Source organism: Empidonax traillii, unplaced genomic scaffold (assembly GCF_003031625.1).
Source record: "Empidonax traillii isolate 1590-97213 ecotype Southwest subspecies unplaced genomic scaffold, ASM303162v1 scaffold196:size3368384, whole genome shotgun sequence".
In the NCBI taxonomy this organism is placed as follows: Eukaryota; Metazoa; Chordata; class Aves; order Passeriformes; family Tyrannidae; genus Empidonax; species Empidonax traillii.
Genome location: NW_020955389.1, coordinates 2,728,165 through 2,744,384, shown reverse-complemented (window position 1 = coordinate 2,744,384; position 16,220 = coordinate 2,728,165). Strand labels below are relative to the sequence as shown.

Genomic DNA, 16,220 nt, shown 5'->3' with positions numbered 1-16,220 from the left:
GATAGTTTTACCATAGTCCCCACTTACGAACAAACCCTTTTTGCAAGTTCTCTCTCTGCAGGCACCCTTCCTTGCTCAGAAAGCCTTGTCTGTTTTAAACCAGAAAGCAGCCTTTACTCATTGCTGTAAATGAACTGGGAGCACTCATTTACATGTCAGATATGCCTACATACTGTCACTTGTCACCTCACTATGATGTTTCCTAGTGTTAGTTTTTTCCCATGTAAAAGCAGCTCAAAAAAACCCCAGATTTCAAAGGCGTGTTGCTCTCAAATGTGAAGCAAAACAGAGTTCATCCGTGATAGAGGGGGGGAAATATCACTTCTATGAAGTTTGCATGATTCAAGTATTAAGCTTGAGATTGAAAAATGGATTTAAAGGTAAAGGCTTTCAGAAATATCTCCTATAAAGTAATGCTGTTTTAAAGAAAAGATATAGTTCCTTATATCCCTTGTATATAGAGGTATATGGAGATATGTATGCTAGTTTCTATGAAGCCTAGCAAATGGATTTAACCCTGAAATAAGAGCTTGTTCTATTTCAACAGGGAGACTAAACTGTCAGAGGTTCAGTACCTTTCCTTTCTTTCACAGAAATTAACCTGTAATAAAGTAGTTTAAATCAGAGCAGAACTTTGCTGATTTTTCCCTTTAAAAGAATCTTCCTCTCATAGCAAAACTATGACAAGTCATAATTTAGACTGCTGATGTGGAGCGCTTGCTTCAGGAGAACTTCTTCTGATTACCCAGCAGACTATGTGATCATTTTAATTTTTCCTTTCATTTTACTTTCTTTATACCCAATTCACATGAAAAACAGAGACTGGCTAGTCATGTTTTACAGTCCAAGCAACAGAACTGGGAAAAATTACAGCCGATTTTAAAAATCTACCTCTAAGCTTTAAAGTTTCCAGACCTCTTTTGTATATCAGCAAAGTTATCTCTGCCAGATCTTGTAAGTCATTATTAAACCACACTTGCTTCTTTGTGGGGCATAAAATATGCTTTCTAACAAAGAGAAAACAACAGTGAAATTGATGTTGGATGATGAGCAGTTCTGCCATCCAGTTGTAAGCCGTCAGAGGAATATTGCCACTAAAGCGTAATGATGAAGATGTTCAATAAAGCTGTGGCGTACAAACATCAACAAAACAAGCTTCTACTTAAAGAAATATGGTTTCTAAACTCTTGGAAGAAATTGAAGCAGCATCAGTCACCTGGTGCTTTCTGCCTGCAGCTGAACAGGGGTCATTAAAATGCATGGCGCATTTAAGCCTGCCCAGGTAATTTAGGCAGCACCAGCTTGTGGAGTTATTATATGTCGGAAGCGACCGTCACCCCTGGCAGAGGCAGAGGCAGCAGCAGTGACCTCCTTGCTGAGCCCCTCGGCAACCTGCGTCGGGTGTGCTCTTGCAGAGCTTTGTAATTGGAAGCTGTTTCTTTGCTACAGGTAGGCAAAAGTCCTGAGCTAAAACCTTCTGGCTCTCACCAACAAGCTTTGTTTTCTAATGAACCCATCAGTGAGTGCTGTGCGAGGCCCTTGAGATCTATTTATCTTTTTTCCCCCGACAGTTTTCTGAATGGGAAATGCTCAGGCATCACTTATCCAGACTTCTGAGTTCCAGTTTGAGGTCTACAAAGGTGAAAATTGTTGAGAAGGTGCTTCTGGGTAATGTAAATTCAATTTAGAAGGTAGTTAGATCATCACACCGCAACTTTCTCGGTAGTATCTGCATTGGAAGACAGTACTCAGAGAATGAAAGGCATTTTCCCTGTGTCATAATTAATGGACAGAGGAGGAGAAGATGGGAAAGTACCAAAAGCAGTGCTACACTTTCCAGGGGAAACTGGGAACTCAAATGTTTACGATTACCCTAATTTCTTTTCTTTCAGTTGTTTACTTGTGTAAAACCGGTCTTCTCCATCCGTTAGTTTTTTAAGTGCATATGGTAATAGTGTTTTTCCTTTAAGCTCCAGCTCCTAGAAGCATATGACTAAGTGAGAATCTTGTTCGTCGTTATTTAAATGAGAAGTAAATGACAAATGAAGATATTCTAGCTTCTGTAGCTGCAAAATAAAAATCTGACCACTCCTCTCCCAGAAAGTCTAACAAATAAGAATTACCTCCCCTTTTTAAAATTATTTTTATTTTGAAAGAAGCAAAGAAAAAAAAAGGAAAAAAAAAAGTGACAGCTTTATGTGAATTTTGTCTGTATTTTATACATATGCATTAAAATTTGCATTTGGTAGCCTTGTACACAGATATTTATTCAGTATATTAAGAGAGTCATCTGCAAGGGTGGTAGAAAAGGGTCTATTAAGAATAACACACGGTGATATATGGGCAGTTGGTGTTGAGAGGTGAGTAGGCAGAGAATATACGATTTCTGCTCTACTCTAAGCTAAATCCCCCACCTTTTTGACAGGGACCACCTCCTTCTCTCTCTCTCTCTCTCAGCACATCTGAAAGTACATGAAACTCCTTTAGTGGCGTACAATACAGATTAATATATTAAATCACATACTCGCAAATAGGAACAGTTGCATATTCCAATCATTTGACGAAAAATTATATCTTCAGTGGCCTTGCAAAATGTTAGATTGCTTATCTGGGCCAAAAGAATTGGAACCCTAAAGTAATTAAGTCATAGGGCTTTTTCATCTCTAATTACAAAGGTTACTCAAATTTTTACTTTGGTCTTTATCAAAAAGTCAGCAGTTTTCATTGTCAGCTTAGATCAGCTCAGGATTGAACATTGTTTTTAATCGTAGAAGTAAAAAATGTTCTTTTCTATGTTACTATTTGTAGACATCACAAGCCTTTTATGCAAATGTCAAACTCAATATACAAAGAAATGTGATATATAGAAAATAAAAACTGAATTCTTGTCACAGCAAATGCCACACCAGCAAACTTCAGGCTGCTGTGAGATAATAGACCTCCTTGCTTAGCCACTGTCAGATTTGACTCTCTGCTGTTCTCCCTTCACATTTAAACCATCAGTGAATCTTGCCATCTCTTTCTTTTAAACAGTCTTCTTGCCATGGCTGATTTCCTTGGCTCTCTTTTACTGACATTTTCTTGCCCCACCCAAAAGCTTCATGTGTTCTTGTCACCTTCTTTTTCACCAAGACCCTTCTTTTCAATGCAACATAAGTGCAAAAACTTTTTTTCTGAGCTGTAATGATCCTCATGTCTGCACATTGTTGCATCCTCACCTTCGCTCTTCTTTCCATGTTGCTTGTTAGGTTTTTCATAGCAGAAAGGGAATGCTGTCACATAATGCCAGGGATGACCTTGCTGGGAGGGCAATTATACGTGTTGGAGTTTGCCCTCAAACATTTCTGTTTATGCTTTCAACTTCTTTCCTTACTTTGTGTTTCTGCTGCTTGTTTTGTCCCACCAATGCCTGTCAGTAACACATATTTTCCTTGCATGCTGGGATCATTAGATGGGGCTTCTGAGCATAAGTAGAACAGCAAAGCAACTTAAGCCTTCAAAATGCACTGGTTTTTTCATGCTATTTTCTTTTCTCTTCACTCGTTTTCTGCTTTTTGCTATCACATCCATTTTTATGTTGAAATCCTTCAGTATCCTGTTCAAGAATTTACTTTGGACTTTGCTGCCTCAATGCCTGCAGCAATCACTGTTTCTCTGTTTGTGTGGCAAACAACTGCTGGTGATGGATTTGGAGCTACTCTGTAATTATTTATGAAAACTGTGAACTGTCCTCATTATTCAGATGCTTTCCATGTGATTTTATTTGGCTTAACACAGGAGGAGACTTTGGAAAAGCAGGCAGGAACAGAAAGGATCCCTGGCAAAGACAGCCTGCTTAAAATGGCTGTGTTTGCCCGTGTTTCTCAGGGGGAATGATGCCATGGGTTTCAGCACTCACAGGGACTCACAGGACACCCAGGGGAATCAAGTGAAGCGAGGGATGGGGAAAATGATGATCTTTTTCATTATCGCTCTGCAGAAAGGAGAACGGCAGGAGAAAACTTAATGACATCATTAGCTGTCCTTCCTGCAGACAGCCTATGGACCAGTGCAACTGATATGAATCATATTTCCGTGCAAAATGATAGCAGTAGCAGATAGTTAAATGACAGCACCTAATTGCCTATGTGATCATAAGAGTACCAAGGTTTTATACATCAATGATATTATAGTTTTTCTAGGAAAAGTCTTAACAAAGAAGGTTTTTTCTTATGAAAAGGTTACAATTTCTAAGAACAGTACACTTACATTAATTTTCCCCATAGCCTAAGAGTAGATAAGAGACATTATCTACATAGAGTTGGGCAACAAGGTTTGGACTGTGGAGTTTTTTTAAAGGCGGGGGGAAGCAAAGGAAATATGAGTTTTTGTCACTTTTCTGTTTCTTCGTGATAGTTCTTATGGAGGAATACATCATCCAATACATAAGAGTACCAAATTCTCACAGGAAAACCTGATACTATATTGGAATATAGCTGGAATGAGTTTACTTTGTGGCATTATGGATATCTGGGAAATTTTAAAATGGAACCATTTTAAAATGGTCACTTGGTCACAGTAAAGTAAAATTGAATGTCTTGTCCATGCAGATGGTGAGAAAGCCATTTTGAAAAATCATCTTGATCAAAATCCACCAGCACAGTGGGGCTCATCAGACCCTTCCAGAACAAGCAAAGATCCCATAGAAGACATCAACTCTCCAGAACAGTAAGTATATATCATTCACTGCTGGTACAATACAAGGTACTCCTTGCTCTCTTGGGTATGTATTTGTTTGGGCGCACATACTTGCTATTGTTTTAGACATATATTCTATCCTGGACACCAGCTGCCTTGCTGACAAAATGTTAGTTTAAATTATTACATTTCATCAAAGCCCATATTTCTTTTTCATGCATTTTTTTATGGGAAGACCTCCACTGTAACCCTGCTTCTGCCATCCCCAGCCACAGAGGGGGCCTGAAACATCAGCAACAGAGAATGTGAATGGCACCTCCTAAAGCACGAGTAGGCAGCAACGTTGTACTGTGATGCATCCCTGCCACCTGATCACCATCCCAATGAAATTTAAAGGATATTAGGGGCATGAGATTCAAAGGTGCCCCAAAGGCAAACTAACGTGTTGTGTTTCTTTTGTCAAAAACATCCATAGCTAAAGTTTCTGTAAAGAGTTGCAGGATGAGCTGTGCCTGACCACCAGTGTATGGGGGAGTGAACAGGATGTACATATGAGCACACGTCTTATGGCTCTTGTCGAAAGTCCAAGTCCTTCCACACACCTGCCAGAGGGGTTCAAGGTGTACATAGACGTTTTGTTCTTCTCCAATCTTAAGCTTGCTGAGGAATAAAAAACATTCTGAGGGCTTTTCAACGTTGCCATAGCAGCTGGACCTGAGTTTTGGCACAGGAAAGCCTGCACCAAGTAGTCTCCCGTAGAAACAATGCTGCAGCTACAAGGAGACGGTGGCACAAAAAACTGTCTAGATTTTTGGAGGGGAAAGAGTCTTATGGTGTCAGCTTTTCTCTCTAGGAGCCTATACATTAAAGTCATGCCCTACCCTCTAATAGCTGAGCAGGACTTGCCATGGGCCAGAGCTCAGGGAAGTGGCATGCTCATTTGTCCCTGGATCAGCTATTTCCTCTCAGCAGTCTGGTGACACGAGCATTGCTTCATCAGGATCTGAGCTAATAGTTGTCAGACTCCTGGGCAACTTAAAAGCTTTTTTAAAAACAGAATAAATTAAACAGATTACTAGAATGAGTCATATGTTACATCTGTGACAGCAACCCTATTTTCACATAGTAGCTACTGTCTTGTACTACCTGGTGCAGGAAAACATATGGATTTCCAACTCTGTCCTTACACTTAAAAAAAATCTCAACCCAAACCTGCAAAGAAACCAATACACACACCCCAAGAAAAGCCCACAGTATATGAAATATCTTGTAATTTCACAAAGGCAGGGCTCTTGCAGAGAGAGCTCTCGTGACTTCATGGGGTCAGCAGAGTGCTGTAATGCACAGCTATTAGAGGCCTGTGGTTTTTTTCAACACCATTTGTCAGAAATAATGTTTTGTGAATGCAGACCCATCCACATGTGGCCCCCTTACATTAAGAAAGATGCTAAGAAAAACAGACACTCAGATAATCCAATTGTCTCAATACAGATTTAATACAGACCAAAAAAAAAAAAAAAAAAAAAAAAAAAAAAAAAAAAAAAAAAAAAAAAAGAAAAAAGGTGATGACAGAACTTCCTCTAGGCTAGTGATAACTGATGACAAGACTGAGATTTCCTAAAGGTCCTGAAGAGCGGGTCAGTACAAATCTGAACAGTCAGTGACATTTATGGAAAGCAATTAATAAAGTCCTGCTAAATCGAAACAGTGTCATTCAGCATTTGCAGAGCTGTGAATGTGCCAGGTCCAAGGATCAGTGTCTCCCCTGAGGGTGAGCTGGCAGTTTGAGTACCAGAGCCACATTGCCCAAGCACAGTGGACCTGACAGAGAGGAGAAGTATAGCTATCTTCAGGACTTACGTCTTTTTGACAAGAGTTTGCCTCTCTTCAAACTTTGTGTTCTTTAAGATACCCTTCTTCACTGCTTGTTTATCAGCTTGTCTGGCAGCACTTCTGGCCTTCAGTGGTTACTAAATATATCATTTTTGTCAAAAAAAAAAAAAAAAAAAAAGAAAGAAAGAAAGAAAGGAATAAAAATCAAGCTGTAGCTTCTTTCTTCTCTTTCTCATTTCACTTCATACATAAGGCACCTGATAGGTATTCGCACAGTCTGAGAAACCTATTTCTTTTTCAAGAACACAAATCTCAAGGACGCTAGTCTGAAAAAGATTTCCTCTTTGTCACAAGCCTGTGAAAAGAGGACATTAAGGCAATAATTTTCCTGCAGAACTGTTAACTTTTTAATGGCTGTGGGAAAAACAATCATCCCAGCTTCCTATGCTTGTCAGCACTCATTACAGCTGACATCTTCCAATGTGAAAATTCTTATAGAGTACAGAAAAGAGTTGATTTGGTATTTTTTCATTCCTCCTTACCACTAGTGCTAGATTTCAGTCTTTGCAAGTATGATTCTACAGTTGTGTCCAAAGTGAAAGCACAGCATTATAGATGCACTTCAGGCTCAGTAATGCAGGAAGTTGTTTCATGTTTGCTGATGGTGTGATATTTACATCTTAATCAGAATGTGAGAAACATTTGGTTTGTGCTTGGCTTAGATGTAGAACCCTGCACCTAGGGAAAACGTGGTCTATATGACCGTAAAGCAGCCCTAGAACAGGAATATAGATGATTCTCAGTTCCTGTTACATCTTACTCCCTTTCCTGCTGGCCAGAATGCCACAGATTATCCATACTGCCATGTAAAAGTTGCCATACCTAGTCAGGCCATCAGATAAGAAGAGCAAAAAGTGCATGCTGACTGCTTTCTTTCCTGTTTACACTGGCTACACAGTGTAAATTAACACTTCCTATAGTGGGCAAAGCAGTGCCAGTGCACAGGCTCAAGCCTTGTGTTTTGATTTTCTACTGTGCTTTTTAGCATACTCCCTAACACAACTGTATCAGCTTGTACTCTCCTAGGTAATGCTCAGCAACAATCTGGTGTTCAGAAACCCTGTTTGGGGGATGCTTAGCTGTGTGGATAGATGCTGCACCATGCCAGTTCATCTCAGGCCCAGAGAGCAGCTGGAATCAGTTTAGAATAGATATAACAGTTCATTTCCCAGTGGATTGAATTGTCTCTCACACACACAAAGTCAACTCTTTCCTGCGGGGCAGTCCTGCTTGTTTATCTAAAGATCATGTCAGTCAGCTTATCTGTGTGATGGCCACATGAATACTCAATGGATTATCTTCTATGACCCCCAACGACAACCTTCTGTGCACCTTCATTTCTTTCTATTGTCCTGTCTCATCAGTGCCCTACATCCACTGAATTAGTTTTTGGCACTGTTAAAAATTTATACTGTTCTCATTTAACAGCAATAATATGTACCAATCTTCCAGATCTCTAAGTAAAGGTGCTGATAGATTTCTGCAGGAACCCACTAAAACCTGCCATTTTAGTAGACTATTTCTATATGCAGGTTTTTTTGTAACCTTCAAAGCATAACTTCAAAGCATAACTGGAGCCAGTTATGTTAATTTTAGTAACCAAAAATTCTCATTCTAAGAAGCTGGTTGTGACTGGATTATTGCATTACAGCCATATGCCTCAGCATGAACATGCCTCTGCTATACAGTTTCTTCATTGACAGTGGTTCATATTAGTCTATCTATGATCTTACTCAAGTCTGTCATTAAAATATGGTAAATTTATAACAATTAATTTACTTGCTAGTTCAACATCTTGCTTTATTGTAGCCTTTAAAACTTCTTGAGCATCCCTGCAGCTGCTAAAAATCAACATTTATGGGCTGCAGAATTAACTGAAATAATCCCTGAGTGTTTAGACACAGTTTACACACTCCCACAGAACTTTGGATGCTTGACTGTGGCAGCACTTGTTTCTGTCCCACCGTGTACCAATAGATCTCAGTAGTAATTTTCTATAACAAAACCAAAATATATTTTTCAAATGCCTCTGCCCCCTCTGTGGTATTCCCATGTGCATTGCATTGTGTTCCCATTTGCATTGACATTGGAAGTCAAGATTTTACCTGATTTATATTTTTCTAATAAATGGTATTTCTGTACAGAGCTGAGGATATATGCCCTGTTCTAATGCATTATCCTGTTGAGTGGCTGCGTGTGTGTGGCACCACCTTTCCTTTCCATCTCCTTCAGTGCTTGCCTATGATTCCAGACCCACTAATACTTACCATTCCCTCTCCAAAGTACTTGACCATATATATGCTTTCATATTCATAGAATTCTGGAAGGGACCTTGAAAGGTCAACCAGTCCAATCTCCCTGCAATGAGCAGGGACAACTTCAACTACATCAGGCTGAACAAATCCCCATGCAGCCTGGCCTTGAATATTACCAGGGATAGGGCATCTACCACCTTTTTGGGCCACCTGTGCCACTGTATCACCACCCTCATCATAAAAAATTTATTCCTTATATCTAGTCTAAATCTACCCCCTTTTGGTTTAAAATCATCCAGTGTCCTATCACTCCATGCCCTTGTAAAAAATTCCACTCCATCTCTCTTGTAAGCCTGCTTTGGCACTTGAAGGCTACTGTAAGGTCTCCCTGGAGTCTCCTCTTCTCCAGGCTGAAGAACCCCACCTACCTCAGCCTCTTTTCATAGGAGACGTCCTCCAGTCCTTTGATCATTTCTGGGCCCTCCTCTGGACTCGTTCCAGCAGGCCCACATTCTTCTTATGTTGGAGGCCCCAGATCTGAATGCAATACTTCAGGTGGTGTCTCATGAGGGCAACATTACCTCCTTTGGCCTGCTGGCCATGCTGGTTTTGATGAAGCCCAGAATACAGTTGGCTTTCTGGTCTGCAAATGCACATTACTGGGTCATGTCTTGCTTTTCATCCACCATCACCCCCAACTTCTTCTTGGCAGGGCTGCTCTGGATCTCTTCATCCTCCAGCCTTTATTGATACTGAGGGTTCCCCCAAAAGCACTGACAACATTGATGGGGCAGGGGAGGGAGAAGAGAAAAATCACTGATATTGCAAAAAAAGTCCTAAAAAGAGTGAGGGAAGGCACAAATACTTCAAAGAGTGAAGCAGGTCACAAGATTTACTTTTGCTCAAGGAAAAAATAACAGGTTTGTTTGGATTTTTTACTTGTTTTGTTTTGTTTTCCCCTCTAAGGGTTTTGTCTAAACTCTTGATTGTGTGTGAGTCTCCAGGCTACAGTTCCCTGCCCCAGTTCCAGGAAACAAGTTTTCAAGTGAAAGCAAACTTTTAAGTACAGTTAAAGGAAAACTTGCCACCCACTGCAGCCACTGTTGGCATAGCTAAATAAACATGCTTTGTCCATGATATGGCTAACACTGAAATGGATGAAAAAAACAATCCTATTCACTTGATTATGCAACTGGATTCTTTTGGAATAGCTTCAAAAAGCTCTTTAATGAGAAATCTATAACAGCTGAACAAAGTAAGCATTTCCACTGGTGGGAAAATAAGCACAGGCAACTCTGCTTTTGACCCTGCAACAAGAGATGGAAGGACAATCCGCAGCATCAGGCTCATAAGGATTCAGCACATGGAAGCAGTGAGCCATGCCACCTCTGCACTCCTTGGGAACAAGGCATGGTTTCATTGATAGCACCAGAAAGAGTTGGGCACAGTGGCAAAATAACAATGAATGGATTTTGTTTAGTCCCAGGAATGCATTGCCAGCACTAGAATGATCACCACTGTGGATTAACATTGCATGAAACTTTTGTAGAGGTTTGAAAGGGAAAAAGAATGAGAAAGAGTTTCCTGGATAGAAGACAACAGCTATTTCTACTGTATCTCTGTATAAGCAAGCCACAGTTTGTAGTGAAGAAGCTAAAGAGAAGAATATTACATTTCTTTCTGTTTGAACTCAAAAGCTATACTGCTTGGTCCCTCAGCAGTGCAAGGTATGCCTTGGTATCTATCTCTGCTTCATAACACAAAGCAAAAAAGAAATTACATATTTTTTGAATCAGAAAGGCTGTCCAAAGACTAGCTTTCAAACATGCACCTCTTATAAAGGCCTGCCTATACACAGTCATTTTATCAGATAACAGGGAAACCTAAATTTACTGATAAAATGCTTTCTATGGGCATTTTTCTTCTGGAATCAAAAAGCCAGTCTTCAGTTCAGCTCAGTCACTTTGACAACTGTCTTCTCTTTAGAAAGTGCCTCTGTGTTTCAAGGGTGAATGTCGCCAACTGCTAAGCCACCTTGTTGATAACATCTTGATGACTGAAAATATATGTTATGCTAGCAAACCTTAACTGGATTCTGGTTTTGTGAAGGGTGTCAGTATATTCATAGCACAGGGATAGCAGAGCCCCTCAGGGCACCATCTTCTCCAGGGAGAGGGGTTATATGGGATACCTGTGAGCACAGTTTAGTGGGTTTTTTTGGTTGTTTTTTTTTTTTTTTAAAAAACCCTGGTACAAGTTATCATGATGTCAACCTGCTTGGAAAAATGGATAGAGAATGCTGGGTTCCTAAATACTGAATTTCGATGTAAGTAGTAGGTTAGACTGCTTTTATAATGCCAACTCCTCAGGCCCGTAGCACTGACTGCTGAAACTCAAAAGCATCCATCACCTCAAAAGAACAGACACAAGCTTTAAAGAGGAACTACTTGGAAAAAGCCATCAGTCCCAATTCCCTCCCGCCATGCACTTGTGTTTGCCTTAGCTGGAGTTGCAAAAATGCCATCCTTAATCCTTGTGCTAAGTGGTGCATGGATTAAAACTCTGTGACCTCATGTATGTCTACACAGTTAGCGAGGGCTCTGCATGCAGTAGATAGCTTTACAAGGGGCTGGGGTTCACCAAACTATTCACCCTTACTGCAGACTTAAGGTTTTCCCTTTTCCTGGCATCAGCACTCTATCAATTAACCTGAATGTGCCTGGGAATTTTAGAAGGTTGTGGAATGCTGAGAAAGCACCCTTAGATTCCTCTGTAACGTCTAATCTGTCAGAAAAATTCCCCAAGGGGAAATAACGTCATGGTGGCACAGCTCAACAGCAGCAAGTGCGATGCTCTTGGCATTAACCCTCCCAATCACAGCAGCAGGCACAAGAAACATCCTCGCAGCAACCTGTGAACATATCAACCATGTAATGTATTACATTTTCCCCTTGGCTAACCGCCCTCTCTCTCTCTCTGTCTCTCCATCAGCATACAGCGTCGGCTGTCCTTGCAGCTGCCCATTCTTCACCATGCCTACTTGCCGTCCATAGGAGGAGTGGATGCGAGCTGTGCCAGTCCGTGCGTAAGCCCCAGTGCCAGCCCCCGGCACAGACACGTGCCGCCCTCCTTTCGAGTGATGGTTTCAGGGCTGTAGGAAAGGGAGATCTGTGCTTCCTGAACTGCTTTTAAGTACTCAATGACTGGACTAAACATCTGACCTGGAACTCTGCTACAAACATGTAACATTGGCTCTTACCACAGAGGAACTGCCGCTGAGGCCCTCGTCACAGGAGTGCCCGTGTAACTCATGTGGGAAGGCAAAGGAGAAGGACACAAGGAGTTTGATCTGTAGCCTTATTCATGGAGTTTTTATTTCTTCACGTAGAAGTCACTGAAAAAAAAACGTTTCTTCCAAAATTTCTACTAGCAACAAGGAGGCTGGGAAATACGGATCTTGCAAAAAAGACACTAGGAAAAAAAAAAACCAAACGCTCAAATGTCACTGAGCTTTGTGTGGCTGCTGAGAACATGCAATTCTATACTGTATCTATGTAAGGAAAATGCAGTGGTTGAGCTATACCATGTTGAAACAAATACACTCATTTTTACAAGAGTTGTGTAAAATCGCTGGAAACATTCTGCACTGGTTAGTCTTGCTTGTTTTCATTTCAGGTGATGATGTTCAGTAGGAAGGAATTGTGAGAAATGATTCCTCAGGTGTCATTGAGACTGCAGTGCTGTGAGCAGAGTCACCTCTAACTTGCAGCTGTATGTGAAACCCAAGCAGAGCATGAAGCTCCAACTCTGAATTGCCACCAGCTAGAGAGCTGCTGGTTGCAAGAGGAGTGCTTTGCCCTTCTCCAGGGAAAATGGTAGTAACTGCTGACCATCTGCAGCTTCATTTTTAGCAAAGTTTTTGCACCTATTTCAGAATAAACACCACCAACCGTAATGTACTAAACTGTCTGGAAAAGTCCTAGGGCTGATAACTCAGGAAACTGAGGACAGATGGGTAGTAAAGTCTTAATGTCACAGGATGAATTGTTTTTCCTAGTTTGTTTGAATTGTGTCACACATAATTACAATAAAATTAATTTAGTTGACTTGGGTAGGGGGAGGGGCTAGGGCACAGCACTTTGCTGCTGCAGGCAAAGCCTGCAGAGCTCATAGATGTGAATATACACTACGTTTGCTTCATCCCTGTGTGTGACAGTTGTAGCAGATAATAGAGAGGACAAATCCAATTTACCAATAGAATATTTTATCTGAAGCCTAAAAGGACTGTGAAAAACAAAACAAAACAAAACAAAACAAAACAAAGGGTTTTATACTTTAGTTCCATTCCCTTAACTGAAGCAATTAGGAGGAAGGATAGTGGTGTACCGTCTGGACCAAATCTGGAGCCAAACCCTCAGGCGCAGGTGAGACACATGTGCAGCTTCTTTTTCCAAGGGACTGGAAATGTGTCCTCTGACTTCCAGGGCTGTTTGCTGAAAGTAGGGGGGAAAAAACACATGAAGCACCCACTGGGCTCTCAGTTTTCTTTGACCAACACCTGTGCACCTCAGACCAAACCTTCAGAATGACATACCTACAAAGGTTTACAAATCAGCAACGACTGAAGCACAGTTGAAGGGGTTCGTTAGCTGAGGGATTTAACTGCAGCTTTGACAAGCTAGCATAAATCTCCATTAAAAATAAAACACACCTCATAGTGGCCAAAACCAACATGAATATGTATCTGAATCTTACAATCAGGAGCATCACAAAATATTTCACTTGGCACATACAGTAAAAGAGGGTATGGAAATATCTGTAGCTTTTAGAACAAAAAAAACCTGTAAGTATAAACACAGATAAAATAGAACTCATTACTCTGTTTAAGCACTAAACACTGACGTTGTCACTCAATGTGTGTTGACAGTATTCTCTTGCTTTATTAATATCATCAGGGCCTGGTTTATTTTAAAAGGAATGTTAATTTTTAAAAAGATAAAATTACAATATTGTATATAATGTATACACAAAGATCTCTGTAGAAATATTATTCCAACTTAGCAGGAAAAAAAAAAATCAGAAGTATCGGACCATTGGAGGTGAGTGTGTGTGTGTGTGTGTGTGTGTGTGTCTGTAACTTCGTGAATACTGACTGTGTGACGTTTATTAGGTTTAAACCATGCAGTACATTCTTTGTCTCAATGATACTGTAGTTTCTCCCATAACATTTTTTTTTTACTTTACTGCAGATAACAAGACCAACCAAGTGAATATAGCTATTTAATGTTTCTGTTCTTTTATACTGCAGCAAAAATGTACTGTAAATTTATGAAGAGGCTGTGCCCCAATGGCATTTTTCAATGATGTTAGTGCACAAATGCTTTAAACTAGACTGGAACTGCCAGAATAAAATGTAAATGAAGAATTTCTTGTATAACCTTATACTGCATGAGATCAATTTTTAATAAATTGTTGCAAATCTGTTTTTATGAATAAAATATGTAAAACCTAGACTTTTGGACTCCATGCCCTCTTCCCCATAGCAAAATCACTTTTAATGAGAGTGTGTGTGTATATAAGCATAAGTATATATAAAAGGCTCCTTGAAGAAAGAGGAATCCTATTACAACACCACATTTTAATAAAAACGTAATATGTAATAAAAATACACATCCTAGTAGCTGAAGGGTTTGCATTTCAACAAAATAGATAGATGAGCCTCTGCCCTAAAATACAGTTACTGCAGTACTCATGAGTGAAGTCTAAGACTTTTTTAAATGGGAAAATAATATAACATATACTGAACATTTATATCCAAACCACACTTAATCCACTCACTATTCTGTCTTGTACTACAGTGAGTATGAGTTCAGAAGAGAACGATTTTACTATTTCACATAAATTATTGAAATTAAGCCAATCTTCTAGCTCAATAGTAAAATCTCTTTTTCACCAAATGAGAAGTTTCTGAGAATAAACACTGATCCAATTGCTTCACAAAGGCAAACACTAAATTTCTCTGTCTAGTTTCATTCGTGTAGTGGGGTTTGTGTCCTAAAGCAGGTTCTTCTATATGGCAAAAGAGGAGGAGGGAGAAAACATAGGGCAACAAGACAGCTAGAAGAAAGACAATTTTGAGATTTTTGCTTTTCAACAGGGCAGCACTCTCAAGCCAGCACAAAATGTCATAAAGCCCAAGTTGAAGGGCTTGAAACACCACAAATGTGCTTTCGGTAGATTTCTGATGCAGCTTAGGAGTTCCACCAAACATATACAAAAGAGAAAATACCAGAGAGGAGTTAACAGTGTGGATCGTGGCTCTCAATGCAGAATACCAGATGGAAGGAGAAACTCAAACAGATACATCAAAGCTCACTGAAGAAAGGGAAAAAAGTACAGAACTTTAATGTGAAACCTATATTCAACCAGAAGCTGTGGGAGGATGTGAACATCTTAGACTTGCTCATGAATAATAGGAAAGCAGAACAAAACAAAACATTACTTTCAGAGGTCATGAAAAAAAGACGGATATGTCAGAGGAGTAAGTTTGCTTGACACATCAAGTTCACAGAGCCACAAAAAATACGCTTCCTATACCATCATAAAATTGCTATTGAATTCATGTAAGATTGCTAATTTTGCAGCACTACTTTCAAATAATTAAAATAAAGGGTGGTAAAGAAAGAGCAGTTCCTATTTCTTTTAAAAGACATAACATCTTTTCCTAAAGGTTGATAGTCAAATCTTTTTGTATCTTTTCAGAACTTGTTTGTTCATTTCAAGTCTCAGAACAGTGAGCCTGCTCTCCCCAAGATCGGGTTAGTGTTTCTGTCGCTTTCCACTCAGGCTTTCTTAGCTACTGGAAGCCAGCCCAGCAAGACCTGTCCCAGGTTTATTGCAATGGTCTCAGCATCATGATTTTTGTCTGAGTTCAGTTCTCAGTTACTGACTGCCTTTTCTATCTCTTGACATAGTGAATAGTACTTAGGGCCATTACTTCAATATGCAGGAATATTATGCAGGAGTGCACTTTTAAGAGCACTCTGCCTCTTGAGCCAATCAGGATTCCGAGTGCACTGCTGTGTTTATCAATAGTCACGAAATGGCATTGTAGAGGATCGATAGAAAATCTAGGGATGCATTGGAAGAGTTGGGGAGGAGACAGCCCAAACCCGTGTTGGGCTGCTGGCAAGGGCAACCCTGAGTGGCAGTACCATAACATCAGTGTTGCCACAGATCTCTCTTATTTGCAGACATTTTGAGCCACTGTCTTTGCAAATTGCAGCTGGTTTAAACTCCCTCCTGTGATGATGAGGTGCTGAAGTAGGCCGAATGAAAGGAAAGGGGGAAGGACAGGCAGGAGGATAAGGAGGGAGAGGCATCTCCAGCCACTGA

The 16,220-nt window shown here is 40.2% G+C and overlaps 1 protein-coding gene across 1 annotated transcript in view; it reads left to right on the top strand.

The window, feature by feature from the left end:
* GABBR2 (gamma-aminobutyric acid type B receptor subunit 2) overlaps nucleotides 1-14,336 on the top strand; it is a 467,186-nt gene extending 452,850 nt beyond the window's left edge. Inside the window, exons 18-19 of the mRNA XM_027886882.1 lie at nucleotides 4,590-4,707; nucleotides 11,817-14,336. Of these exons, the coding sequence (XP_027742683.1) occupies nucleotides 4,590-4,707; nucleotides 11,817-11,982 (284 nt within the window). The 3' untranslated portion in view covers nucleotides 11,983-14,336. The remainder of the gene's footprint in view (nucleotides 1-4,589; nucleotides 4,708-11,816) is intronic.
* The last annotated feature ends 1,884 nt before the right edge of the window (nucleotides 14,337-16,220 follow it).